This window comes from Tyto alba, unplaced genomic scaffold (assembly GCF_018691265.1).
Source record: "Tyto alba isolate M040663 unplaced genomic scaffold, T.alba_DEE_v4.0 Super-Scaffold_7, whole genome shotgun sequence".
Taxonomy (NCBI): Eukaryota; Metazoa; Chordata; class Aves; order Strigiformes; family Tytonidae; genus Tyto; species Tyto alba.
Window position 1 is genome coordinate 30,547,111 of NW_024881328.1, and position 14,207 is coordinate 30,561,317.

Below are 14,207 nucleotides of genomic sequence, written 5' to 3' on the forward strand. Positions count from 1 at the left end.
TGGTCGCTCACCGCCTTGGCCGGGCGGGATCTGTGCCCGGGCCCCTGGTGCCTGCGGGGGCGGCTTGTGTCTCTCAATTGAATCCCGCATCAGGCTGGTGCCAGCTGCCCCCTCGGTGACCCGCAGCGGCCTCGGGGTGCCGCGTCGGGCCGGCCTGCGGGGCCGGGGCTGCTCCGGCGCTCCCAGCCCTCCCCATACACCGGAGTGAATCCCTGTGGGCCCAATTCCGCTCTCGCTCCTTGGCCTTCCTCCCAAGGCCTCGACTGCAGAGCTCCGTAAGGATACAATTCTCTGGTAAAGAATTGGTTGTGGCTAAGCGCAGTTGTGTGCGTTCAAAAGGTTTGCTTCTACAACGGAGAAGTGCCAAACTACATGCGTTTAAAACATCAACGTTAAAGGCTGCTTGTTTCCCCACACTGCTGCAGTGTCCCCAGCGGACAGGCATCTCTGTTTCAGGGGGAGGCAAAGGCCGAGGTGTCCAAAGCCGTCCATTTGTGCCACCTACTGGTTTCTGCCTTGGCAAAGAGTCTCTGTGCGTGCTGCTGCGGCTGACCTACTTCTGCGCCTGGGCCCTGGCCTTACTGAATAATTGAAAAGCTAGTGGAATACAGGCGACAAGTGCCGGTCCTTGCCCTGATAAATTCCTGCTTACTTCACATCGAGGGTTACCTGCACTGAAAATAAAGGCAGAGTTTTTCCTGCCCGCAGGAAGAGAGGCTCCAAGCAACACTTGGGCTTGATTAATATCAGACATTTGTTGCTGCATTTTATGCAACCACCCGTATGAGTCAGCACACCCTCGTTTCCTCTCCTGCTTCTCATGTAAGGAAAATGCTGGAAAGCGTGGAAAGTCAGAGAAACCTGGGGATTTGCATAATTTTTAAGATTTTTTTTTTTTTAAAAAAAGGAAATTCTATGGTGCTTTAGATAATGTAACCAATTTTTTTAAGTCCCACAGCTGGTAACATTGCCAAAGAAATTATGTTCAACTATAAAGAGAATTTCCAGATTCCCTCTAGTTTTAAAGTAGCTGTGCTTGGGGGAGTTGGCTTAGGGGGAGTACTGCTATGGTGAAGAACAAATTTAAATGTTACTTAGTTCTCTGACTTAGAACACTGTATTCAACTTGTTTGCCAGCACTAACTGCTCTCAAACAAATATGTTGGCAGTATGAGCTTACAGATTGTTCTTAGGTTAAAGGGGAGTTTTATAAGGAATTTTTTTTTTTTGATAGACAGAAGAGACTGCACAGACTACATGGCCTAGTAGTTTTCAGAAAACCACTAACACCTCTTGACTTCTAAACCACATGCTACGGAGAAGCTAGCAGCAGTTTATAGGAACAGAGGTGAACTTTATTGACTTCAGGTGATTGAGATTGGTTGCAGATGGGGACGTAGAGAAGTTATAAAACACCTGAGAATTAAATGAGGTTATTAGGGTAAGTAGCCTTGATGATTGCTGTGGTAGCAAGGATGGTTTGGGGGGGAAGAAGCCTGTGTGGGTATATTTAGTCTTTTTAAAACAGCATTATTTTTGTTACAAGGGTGTTGAGTGTGGGCTGTTGAAGATGAAAGGGATGAGCTTTGCAGATGTACTTCCATAGTTCTCATGGGCTGAATGGAGACTAGCTTTGTAGATGCTGTGTGCAAATGTGACTTGTATCTTGAAGAGATAATGTGTCTGCAACCAACTGAGTAAGAAGGGAATTAGAGTAAGTGTTGTTATGGGTAGTGTGTGTGTGTGTGTAGGTGTGCAAGCTTCAATATTATGCTTTTATTGTTGTGTATAGGGATAGGTAACTGCATTTTGATTCATGTGAGCGTTAGCTTTTGTTACAAGATTACATTGAAAAATTGGTAAAACAAAGAATTGTACTGAGGTTTCGTGCCAGAGTGCGTGAGTTCAGCCTTATTGCTATACTCTGCCTGCTCTTAAAATTGCCTTCATTTGTGAATAGCAGCGATGTTTAGAACAGAGTATGTATTTGTCATTTTCTATTCTGTTAATATCACGTATTGCTCTGAAGCCCATGAACGGCTTGTTTTGGTGCTTTCTGTATTGTTACTAAACTTATAATGAGCTCTTACTTGGAGCTTGGCATAGGACGAATATATTTGGCTTTCCTGCCTACTGGGCCTTGTCTAGGAAAAATCATCTTAATTCTGTGGCTTTGAATAGCACCTGTTTTGGTTTTCTGTAGGTTTTTTCTCCTCCCTTGTTAATTCTGGACTTTTTCAACAGTTGTGATTAAAACTAAAGCCCATGATTCTAGATACTGTGTAGTTTCACTGGCTAAAGTGCATCCCTCTGTGCAGCTGTGTTTGTGACACAGCATTCAGTGAGTGAAATGCAGCAGTGCAAGCACACAGTGCAGCTTCTTTGGTGTTATTACAAAGGTACATGGTACGCAGAGCACTAGAGGCTCTGGGTTGATGGATGTGCTCTGCCCTGAGAGATTTCTTACCCTTCCCCAGAGGTAGCTGGCAAAGTTAAAAACCTATCTTGTAGCACCCAGAAGAAAATCTCCTGTTTCAGTGGAGATGACATCTGTTGATTCCTTTATTCTGCACATGTCATTTTATGGTTTTCATGTGTTTTTTTTTTTTTTTTCTACTTACTGGCTACTTAGAGCCAAGCATGCACTTACTCTAGCAGTAATGCCATCCAAGTATTGCCTTAGTTGTTGTAGAGGGATGTTAATAGTCCATGCTGCTGTCCAAACAGCTTGCAGCCTAAATGTAATCTTTTTAAGGTGTAGGTGTTGCTTCTTGTGCAAACCTCTGAATAGCTGTGCTGATGTAAAGCAGGACATCTGTTCTGTACTAGTACAGCATATCTCTAGAAGTTTGTGCAAACGCAACTAACTGCTTCTGTGCAAATTTGCTTAATACATGCAGATCCTATTACTTGTGTGGTTGCAATGATTAAAAAATGCAGTACGTACATAAATAGAGAAGTGAGTTCTGTTGTTAAATGTAACTTTTAGTGAAAACCTTAGCAAGCCATTACAGCTAGGCGTAACGAGTGGCTTGCTGTAACAACGGCTTTTGTTGGAAGGGTTATGTGGCTAGGCCTCGCTCCTCCGGGGCACGACGAAACGGCCCTGCAGCCCCATACTTTCAGTTGTTAGACTGCCTCTAACTAGCGGAGTTTATAAAAACACCTATTTTTTTTCTCTTTGGGGCAGGCCATTAGGTGCCTTTCTGCGGCCGGGCCCTTGCAGGCCGTTTGCGCTGGCAGACGCCGGGCCTGGCCGTGAGGCCCGCGGAGGGAGAGCCGCGATCCGCGCCTCCGCCCGGGGCGGTGCGGCCGAGCCCCGGGCAGCGGCACCCCGGTGCTGCGGGGGGCGCCGGGGCCCGGTGGCGGCGCGGGGCGGAGCCGGGGGGCGATCGGCGCGGCGCCGGGCGGGAAGTGAGCTCAGGCGCACAGGAAATCCCGCCCGCGCCGCGGCCTGTGTTTGCGCTGCGGGCAGAGAAAGGAGCGGAGCGCCTGCCGCGGCCCAGCACAGCCTGCCGCACGCAACGGGGCCGAGCCATGTCTGACCAGGTACGGCCGCCGCCGGCCGCCCGCCGAGCCCGGGGGCAGCTGCCACCGGACGCGGAGGGGGTGGCGTGGGGGGTGGAGGGGCGGCGCGGCGGGCGGCGGCGGGCAGGCCCCGGGGGCGCGGGAGGAGCTGCCCGCGACTCCCTCCCTTCCCCCCCCCCGTCCCCGCTGCCGCGGGGCTGCCCTGACCCGGCCCCGCGCTCTGTGAGGGGGGTCCGGGGCGAGCGGAGCCGCGGCCGCCCGGGAGGCGCTGGGGGGGATGTTCCCTTCGGGAAGTGTGTGTGTGCGGGGTGCCGATCTTCGACATCGGACAAACTCTTGACACCCCCTCCGCCGCCCCCCGCGGAATTTTAATCCCCCCCCCCTTCCCCTGTGCTCAGGTTATTTGGCGAGGAACACGGGGGCGGGCTCTAAGCGAGGGGTACTCGGGGGGCAGGGGCCGGCCTCCGGCCGGGATCGCCGCCGGGGCACCCCTGGCCCTGGAAACCCGGGAGTGCGGCGAGGGGTGAGCCGTGTTGCACAACAGCCGTTTCCTTTCGTTTTCCATATCTGTGTTAGGATGCTCTTCCTCCGGAGCAAGCTTTGTGTGGCTTAGGCTAGACCTGCCAGGTCCTCTGTTTGCCCTAGCAATGCAAAAGGAGGGGAAAAACCCCCAGAGTTTCTTAGCTGAGCGTTGCTTGCCTGTAATAAACATTCTGTCCTTCACCAGGACTGCCCTGCCCTTCACTCCTTGTACATCGTTATGGTCCTGTCAATTCTGACTCCTCAACCGGCAACTTAAATAGCTACTTGTACCCTTGTACCACAAGTTCCTGGCTTTCTTGGTGTGGTGTGTATGCAGTCCTTTGCTTACAACTATTCCTTTAGGCTATGTGACCTGCTGGTGAAAAGCTAAAACAGCATTCCGGTTTTAATGTGTCTTCTATTTTGCTTTATTTTTCATATCGCCTTCATATGGCAGTGTGTTCTAACTTTGTCATGACGATTCAGCTTCGGAAAAATGAATGTCAGGATCTACAAAGGTCTCTTGCAGCACTGTGAAGTCAAGAATAGTACTAGTGCCAGTCAGGAAATCAAAAGTATCCAGAGACAAGGCTAGGCTTATTATATGCTGCCTCTTTGAGCAATAGCCTGGATACATTATGACCTGCGAAAAGAAACTATTGCTGTATGCATTGGTGGCCTTCCTCCCTGCCCCCAACTTGCAAGCACAATACAACTCTCCTGGTGAGGATGGTGCTGCTGCCTGTCTGCCTCAGAGTGCAGCTAGAAGCACAGCTATTGCTGGCACCCATTAGGACAGGTTTCCAGGGTAGTAGAATATGGGAAAGTGGCTGCATTTAAAAAAAAAAAAAAAAGGCAAATTCTGAACTAGATTTTGTAGATTGATCTTCACATGACCTGCTCTGTAGCTCTCTGCATTTGTTAACTAAGGCGTGTTTTAACACATAGCAACTTCCATTAGGTATTTCCTTCTCCAGGCAAGTTCTGCTAAAACACATACATATTTGTTCTTCGGGACTGCTTGAAGTATATAAAATTCATTGCATGTGATCACCTTTTTTGGATATGCATCTTAAAGGTCTTGGAATAAGGACCCTGATTATTTTTTTTTTTTAATATATAAGCTAAACATCATTATACGTTGTGTCATTCACTTCTGGGAGGACTGGGCAACAAGACCTGGACAGATGCTTAAGTAACAGTATAACGTACGGTAATGCAGCACTATAAATATCATTCCTCTGTTTATCAGTTCTGCAGGAATAATTGAATTACCCAAAACTGTGGATTGCTTAGAGTGTCTTTTCAGCCCTAGAATCAAGTTAAGAGGATATAATATGCCACCAGTTATGATAATTTTGGCATGTCTTTTTAGTATAAATAAAGAAAGCACCCTTCATTTAGTTATTTTATTTCCAATGAGAAATTAACTTTTATGGTAAGTAAAAATACTTGCAAGAAGGGCAGACTTCAAAAAACACATGGCTGCTTGGTGGGATCTAAGCAGAAACAAAAAGAATCGTTTTTTTTCCTCCCTTCAAGGGTGTCAGGCTGGTTTTGCTTCAATTGAATCTAGATGCTGGCATTTTTATCTGCTCATGTACTACTAAGAAAGAATACTATAGTTTGTATGTGTTTTTCCACTCCTATAACAAATGTAAGAGTTTATTTGCTGTGTTAGAAAGTGTCTTGTAATCCTATTTGTCTAGTAATTTTTTTTTTTTTTTTTTAAAGATGATCTAAAGTGTTCTGAATATAGGGTGTTTTGGTTTTTTAGACTTGCACATTGAAGTTTGAAAACTTCAGAAAACCGGTGGAGGAAACTTGCAATATATTAAAGTATTTGTTTTGTGGTTTCATTAGTTACAATAGCAATACCAGCATGTTTCATCCACGAAACTTTGGGTGCTTTTTACAGTCATGAATTTAGCATTGATATTAATGTGAAGCAGTACTAGGACCCTTATTTCGTGCTATGTAGGAAAACTGTGGAATGAAGCCTTTAAGCATCTAATGAAAAGTTAGAACTTGGATTGTTGTGGTATTACTGTTCTGTTTGTATAGTAGTCTTTTTTTTTTTTTTTTTTAATGTACTGTTTCATGAGATGCCCTAAACACCAGTTCTTTTCACAATGCAAGTGAAAGTCTGGAGGCTTGCTTGCAGAGTGCTGATCCAGGATTTTGTTAGTGAATGCTTGTAGTTTAGTAAACTGCAATCTCCTTTCTTTCTTTGTTCTTAAGTGTTTTTGTGTTGGCTTTACCATTTGGCATTGAATGGCAGTATAGTTCACTGACAAAATGCAGGGAGCTGTTTCAGACTTGCTGGGTCTTGTTGTATTCTGATTTAAAATATTTTACTTTTTTTTTTTTTTTTTTGTAAGCCTCAATTATTGGCATTGTCAACATCGATTTGATCTTGTTTCTTTCTCTTTCTGAAATTACAGCTCTGTTTGCTCTTATTTTGTGGGTGAGAGGTTGCTGGGGCTTTAAACTACTGTCTTTTCTGGTATGACGTTTCAAGATTCCAATTCCCTCTGCTTTTTCTACTGTTTGCTGCTTCCCCTACTCGTTTTTAGTACTAGAGCCCTCTTTCCCTGAGGGTAGGAATCAAACATCTTATGAATCATTGCTTTCCACTCATATTGGCCAGAGGCATTGTCGTAGTAGCAATGATGATTTGTCATACCTTGTACAGGATGATTTGTTTTGAAAAGCTAAGCAGGTAGATCTGTTGCAATGCACAGAACTGTATAAACTACTAGAAATGCATTTACTGCTGGGATAATATGCTGCTGTGCAATTTGGTTCTTAAGCAAAGTAAACTAAGACAGTGACTGACCTGAAATGTCATGTAAAAGGACAGGATGTTCTTACAAATTCTTTCAGTGATAGCAAAACAGGAGATAGTTTTGAAGTTACAGACTTGAGATCTGAATCTCTGATTCCTAGAGGTTGGTAATCCTGCATACAGACAATAAAAATGCTGTTTGTGCAAGGTATCAGAACAAGTCCCAGGTTCTTGATTTTCTTTCTCTTTTTAGACAGGAGTGGAAAACAGTGTAATTTTATTCCTGCAAATAGTTCCATGAGGTTAGAGTTCAGATATGTTAGAAAGGGAAAACTGTGGTAGGGAGCACAGTTGCTGTGACAGTGTAACCAGTGAAGACTTCTCACACTTCAGAAGTGACTTGATTGGAGACCTGAGGGCATCTAGCTTCTTGAAAGCTTGGGGTCAGTTTTTGGGTTTGAGCTTGAAAGGTGATGGATCAGTCCCAGCAGTCCAGGTAGTGCCCAGGTGGGTATTTAACAACAACAACAAAAAGTATTCAACCAGGTGGAGTCTCTGGCTCATACTCTTTTGTCATTACGGAAACTGAATGGGGCTGGCTTGAGGCAGTGAGTCAAACTGATACAAAGAGCACTTCCTCTTTTTCTTTCCTCCAGACTGAGACTGGTACAGACAGGGAAGGTGTTTACAAACTTTCCCCCCTGCCCTTCCGTGAACTTTTAACATTCAAAAAGTTGTGCGTGTTTAACTTCTTTAAGGGGGGAAAAAAATGCTTGAAAATTTTTTCATCTGGATGGACATAATACAGAACGCTAGTATGTGTCTTTGGCACTTGATCCTAAAGTTCAAGTCCAACCATACAAAGGATGTTTTTGTGTACTCAGGAAAAAGTCCCTTTAGGGCTGGGAAAACGTATGTTGTAGGCACCTGTAGATATTTTGCTTATTTTGTCTACTGTGTTAAGCAATAAAATATAAAAGAAAGAATTGAAATATGATCGGCAGGGTATCACTGTTTCTGACTGCTTGGGAAGATTTCTTCATTGAGCACCATCTGGACCTGAGGCAGTGTCTGTAAAATCCTTTTGTGCTGCAGTGGAACATAACTAAAGGCCTGATCTAGAGTATGTAGTGATAAACAAGGGATGGGGTTAATAGTACCTGATCTCTCATTTGTCTTTTCTATCAGCAGCTAACATAAAGACTTTGATGTCTTTACGCCTTATAGAACATAACACTTAAACCTTTTTGATGAGCTTTGGTGCTCAAGTTGTTGACTCAAACTTGTCTGTACAATTAATCCTTACCCTGGAAGGATATCAAACCACTATAGTTCTTAGAACTGCAACTTTTAAGAACTGAGGTCTTAAAACAAACATGCTAGAAGAAAGCTGTTATATGATGCTCTTCTGTTGGCATAGAAAAGAAGGTGTCTGACCATCCTTATGGAAGTAGTGACTACTGTTGATGCAATAGACCGAAAAATGTTTGCATGGTTCACTTCCTTTACAATGATAGGCTGTTACAAGTGCTCTCTGTTTACTCTCCTCACAATGTTCTTTTTTCTGTCAAATATCTTAACCTCGTAGTATACTTTGTGTGTATCTTTTTTGCAGTCTGTTGACTAGGAGTTAGTATAAAATCATACTTCTCATTTTTGCATCTGTCATCTATTGCCAAATGATCATTCTCTTGTCGCTTGCGTTCTTCATAGAGTTTCTCTTTTGTCATTAATTAAACTTTTCATGGGCAGTCAAGACAGCCTTTCACATTACTATGTTGCTGCTATTTTCACACACAGAAAGGAAGAAATAAGTTGCCTTAGATAGTTTAATTTCATGTAATAAGGAGGATGACAGTTGCCATACTGTCCAGTGAAAATAACAAAATGTTGAAGTGATCATATTTTTTTGTTTTTCTTGCAGGAAGCAAAACCATCAGCTGAGGATTTAGGAGATAAGAAAGAAGGGGAATACATTAAACTCAAAGTCATTGGGCAGGTGAGTTTTTACATAATTACTCGTTGAAATTTGGTGAAGGTATGAGTTTTTGTATTGTAGAAATGAACAAATGAAAGTTGATACTTTCAGTTTTTTAAATATGGATCCTCCCCTGCCATAAACTACTTGCCAGTTGCCATAATGTGTGTTAGTATACTCTGCTTTTTTAAAAGCTTGAGTAATTTATCCTTATGGCTCTAGGTTTTGTCAGTGTGATCTCCATCTTGCAACTAGGGGACCTGATGCATTGAGGAATTAATTTATCCAGGGGTATGAGTGAAATATGTGGCAAAAGAGATAAATTGAGGTCTTCAGAGTTCATGTATTACACTAAGCATGAGGTCAACTTTCTTGGACAGGGACAGGGATAGGAAGAGGATTCTGTTTGCTGGCATGTTGGTAGATGTGAATGGTGGATTGTAAGTCTGAATTCAAGTTGTGTTGGAATGTAAATGCCAAGGTCCTTCTGTGCAAAGAACCCCTAGCTCATATGTCTTAACTCAGTATTGTTTGTCGGAGTATTAGTGCAATTGCTGTGCTGTTGACTGGAGATGGACAGCTTAAAGTAGGACTAACTCAAACTAGTTTACCTCTTGCTGGTTGATTCAGCGATGATGTGTAAAGGTACATGTGACCCACATGCTTTTTGCACAGAACTTCTTGCAATCCATTTTATCTTGCCATTTTGACAGTTGTAGTTAATTGTATCTTATGGCTGGTAGGGAAGACTATAGAATAATGAGAAGTAAGGTTCTCCTTAGGTTAGTGTTGTGTTGCCAAGTCTGCCTGTAATCTAACTTCTAAATAATTACTCATATTGAATGAGGTTTCTTATGTATTTTGAAGTGTGAGCTTTAACTTGTCTCTCTCAGAATCTTAGAGCAGAAGTCCCCTGCATATGTATGTTTGTATTTTGTAAGTACGTCAGCTGGGTAAAGATGGAAGCGCAGACTGAACCATGTATGGTTTTTAGTAGTCTTAAATCCAAAGCCTCCATAGTGAGCCTAAGGCTATACTATGCCATCTGTTTTAAAATAGAGCTTCCTGTGGAAATGCATGATGAATTTAGCGACTGATAAATCGTCCTGGAGGTTTATGTTATGATGCATCAAGGTAGGTATGGTGATAGTTAAACTGCTTTCCATGGTATTTTACATAAGTTCTTCTTAATGAAAGTCTTAGGATAGCATAGATAAAGCAAACAGTTCCTGCAAAGAGAGTAACTTTTTTCTTTTCTGTTCTTAGGACAGCAGTGAAATTCACTTCAAGGTGAAAATGACAACACACCTCAAGAAACTCAAAGAATCATACTGTCAAAGACAGGTTTGTGAAACAACACTACCCTCTCTCTTTAAATAGAAAATAAAAAAGCCAAACACTTCAGCTTTACTTTTCTCGCTGTTCATTCAAATAAAGACATTTCTTGAGACAGTCAAGCTTCTGTCTAGTTACCAGCAGGACAAGTAGCTGACAGTACAAATATGATATATCTCCTCATTTCTTTTAACAAGTAAAGGTATTTATATTTAAGACAGTTGTAAATTTTGTAGTAAGTAAAAATTACTGTTTGAAAATACATAGTGGCTGCTCAGAAGACACAGAAGTTATCTTTTAAAATGCCCAGGCATGCATTTATAGTTACTGTAAAATCTCATGTGTCCAGGTGAAATTCCCTTAAAGCTATAGAATACTGCAGTTTAGCATGAGAACAGCCTTAGGCATTCTTACAATCATTAATATGGTAATCAGTTAACACTAACTATTATGCCCTAAGTTAAAGAAATCTGCAACATGAATTGTGGATGTAGGTAAATAGTAACTACTGTTACAGAACCAAAATATATCTTCACTTCCAGATTCTGTGACAGATATTATGGATTCACTGCTGCTATTTCCAGAAGCCCTGGCCTAGTTTACCCCCAGCTTTGGGGATAGATGCCTTGTGTGGCCTTTTCTTGAGTAACTGTGTTGGAGTTCACTTCAGGAGATACAAGAAAAAATACTTTGGTTTTTTTCTTATTACCTTGAGACAAGTTGAACTTGTCAATTGAAGTGTCCTTTTGTGGAATGTGTTCTTTTGTGCTGTTCCTCTGGAGTAAGAGGAAAGAACAGATCAAACATCAGATATATCTGTAGCCAATCCAAATTATTAAAATTAAAGTTCATTAGAAAGACTTGAATTTTTAAAGTAAGATTTTGGAAATAATTTATGCAGCAGTCTTATTGACTGATGAAAATGCATGTGTGTGAAATCCATTTTTTAAGAAAGAAAGAATTGTTGGAACGAGCACAGCTATATCAGTCTCCGGGGCTGAATTCTGGAGAGTCTGATTTTCTTAATCAGCAGTCAGTATGGGTTTTCATGTCAAGTAGCCTTTCGCTGGTAAAGGGACTGTGAACATTTCTTCCAAGCTGGCCGGAAGGATTGTTGGATGGTGTGAAAAACTGTTACTTCCTGTGAATTTTTCTGCCTAGTTATTTGCAAGCAATATTTGAGATCTAATTGATGCATAAACCAGGTCATATTTCACTTATGTTTGTTTTGCTCATACCTTGAAATAGAAGAAAAAGATGAGGTGTTTGCCTCATCTATTGATGTGAAGTATGATATTCTGCTGTAACACAGCCACACTGTACAATAGACACGCTGCAACTTAACTTTATTTACCGTTGGGATGCTCCTTTCTCCTTGTTTGAATGGTGTTCCTTTCTCTCTACCTCAGCTCTGCCTGCTCTTGTCCCCAGTGTAGAACTTTTGCAGAACTGATAATGGTAAAGGTTGCTATTCTTTCCTAAGGTGATATAAGATTGGGAAAGCAAGGGTAAGAGCTAATGAAGTAAATATCATGTTCCTTCTGTTGTCTTTGGATCTTTAATAAGACTGATATGCAGTTCAGAAAAAGATAGGACCTTCATGTGTAATGTCTTGGAAGGGAGGGTGTAGTCAGTACTTTATTTATAAATAAAAAAAACACAAGGGAAAAAGGCTAAGGAAACTTGCCAAGTTGTTGAGGTAGAACTCTAGTGAGGCTGGAATAAACACACGTTTCAGCACTACCATGCTCCTTGACTCACTTCTTTGTAGCTTACGTGGTTGCGACAGAATATCCGTGTTCCTTGTGTAACTGGAACTAACACTTTCTTTATTTACTTTCACATGTGTTGTTTTTATTAATTTTTTTCTTGTAAATCTGTACAAGTTGTAGTAAATTTTTTTCTTGTACATCTCTTTCTTTTTTAGGGTGTTCCAATGAATTCACTCAGGTTCCTCTTCGAGGGTCAGAGAATTACTGATAATCATACCCCCAAGGAGGTAAGTTTCTTTCTAGAAAAAGTGTTACGTAGTTCCCTGGAGAAACTAAATGCAGAATTGGTTGGTTTCTCTGTTCTGCTAGTTAACCAGAATAAAGGTGTTTTGTTAATATAGCCAAATTTTTGGACTATAGTCAAATATATTCTATTTGTCTAAGTAGAATCTTTAATAAGGCTGGTATGCAGTTGGGAAAGAGACTGATTTGGACCTTTATGTGTAATACCTCCGAAGGGAGGGTGTAGTCACTGCTCACCAGAGAGGAAAAAAAACCTAAAGGACCTTCTCAGTTGTTGAGCTAGAACTTCAGTGTGACTTTGGAGTAACTATGTATTTAGTTCACATTTGTTAGATGAAAGTGTAAGTAAACAGAAGACAGGTTATTTCTGCTGTCCAGTGACTTCCACCAATTGTTATGCCAAAGCAGAAGAAACACTTACAATAATGACCTTCTGAAAAAGTCCAGCTTGTGTCCTGTGAAATTGAACAAGTTATCCTCTTCGAGAGGTCAGCTGTAAACTGGCTTTGAGTTGCAAGCTGTAGGTCTTAGCTATGTTGTGAGCTAGTATTGTGTTACATACTTCACGTGGCTGTACAGCTGGTGCATTCACTATGATGTTGGTTATGTTCCTGTGTACCTGTTGCCCAAGAAGGGATTTAGAGAAAGGTATAGCTAGCAACTTCCAGGCTGATGTGTATTGCTCCACAAACAGATTTAGTCTTCACTGATAAGGCTTTTGCTTTGACTGAGATGTATAAGACCAAAGGAAAAGGACTAAAAATCCCAAGTTAGTGAGATGATGACTGAAAATTTTTTCACCCCTTTGATGGATTATGATGGGACAGAGGAACAAACCATTGTATATCTTGTCTGAGACCTGCTCTGAATTCAGTGCACCAGATATATAACAATTATGTACTGTTTTTTCTCTGTTCTCACAGCTGGGGATGGAGGAGGAAGATGTGATTGAAGTTTATCAGGAACAGACGGGGGGTCACTCAACAGTTTAGATCCTTCTGTTTGTTTTCTTCCCCCTTAATCCTTTTTTATTTTTAAATAATAGTTCTTTTGTAATGTGGTGTTCAACACTGAATTGAAACTGGCACCCCATCTCTGGGAGTTTATTTTCAAGCGTCTGGTATTTTGAATTCTCGTGCTCATTATACACTATTGTTTTTGTTTTCATTGTGCTGAACTTTTGTGATCCAGCTGCAGCCTTGCTCCCCTCTTCCCTTCTTCCCTCCCTTTAGAAATACATGTACACACATTCATTTGTATGTTCACTAGGTTCGTGCATTTCAGGCACGAAGGCTGTAAGATCTGCCAGGTGGGCGAGTGTTCTTAATGACTTCCATATCTGCCCTGAAGTTTTGATGTGTGACTGTTTCACTCCTGGACTATAACTTTCAGTGCGAGATGAAGTTTTTCAGAGAACTAAACTGTGGAGAAATTGTGTATCCATAACTCAGAGCTATTTTGCTTAAATTGTGCTGATGGCCCAACGAAGAAGATTACCAAGTTGGAAATGGAAAAGCTAGAACTGTTGTCATCTGTACCTTGCTCCAGAGATGGCTTTGCTGAAGACAAAATTGAAAACCCTAATGATTCTTAAATCTTGCCAGAAGAGCCCAGAAGCATTTTAACTTCATATAGCAATTAGTACACGCAGGTATTCATGCAAGAATGTTCACAGCAGACAGCTGGTGTTACTTTGACACTCTTGTTTGTACCTTTTGGCCTGGGACGTGGGTTTTGAATGGACATTGTCTGTACCAGCTTCATTTAAAATAAACAAGAAAAACAATTTTATAAACAACTTGCATTTTCTTTTCAAATGTTTGGAAATGAGCAAAACCATAAAAAGTTATAATTAGGGCGTGCTTTTCCAGTAACTATACTTTGAAGCCAGAAAAAAAATGTGCTCTGTATATATTACCTCATTAAAAAAAAAAGTTACTTTTTTCTACTTGCCCTAGTAAAATACTTGATCTGCTTGGTTTGCAGGTGACTATCTGAGTCTACTAGCTGTTTCTTTTCCTGTTAGAGAATATTCACATAC

At 41.7% G+C, this 14,207-nt stretch overlaps 1 protein-coding gene across 1 annotated transcript; it reads left to right on the top strand.

The window, feature by feature from the left end:
- The first annotated feature begins 3,405 nt into the window (after window positions 1-3,405).
- SUMO1 (small ubiquitin like modifier 1) lies at window positions 3,406-13,964 on the top strand. Its single transcript, XM_042784276.1, has 5 exons — window positions 3,406-3,549; window positions 8,763-8,837; window positions 10,083-10,160; window positions 12,079-12,150; window positions 13,090-13,964. The coding sequence occupies exons 1-5, from the start codon at window positions 3,538-3,540 to the stop codon at window positions 13,156-13,158; spliced, it is 306 nt and encodes a 101-aa protein (XP_042640210.1). The 5' UTR covers window positions 3,406-3,537; the 3' UTR covers window positions 13,159-13,964.
- Window positions 13,965-14,207: the final 243 nt, after the last annotated feature.

Excerpts from the sequence above, each read along its gene's own strand:
- SUMO1 (XM_042784276.1), top strand. Across the intron at positions 8,838-10,082 it reads AACTCAAAGTCATTGGGCAG|GACAGCAGTGAAATTCACTT; the intron begins GTGAGTTTTTAC and ends TTCTGTTCTTAG. Across the intron at positions 10,161-12,078 it reads AATCATACTGTCAAAGACAG|GGTGTTCCAATGAATTCACT; the intron begins GTTTGTGAAACA and ends TTTCTTTTTTAG.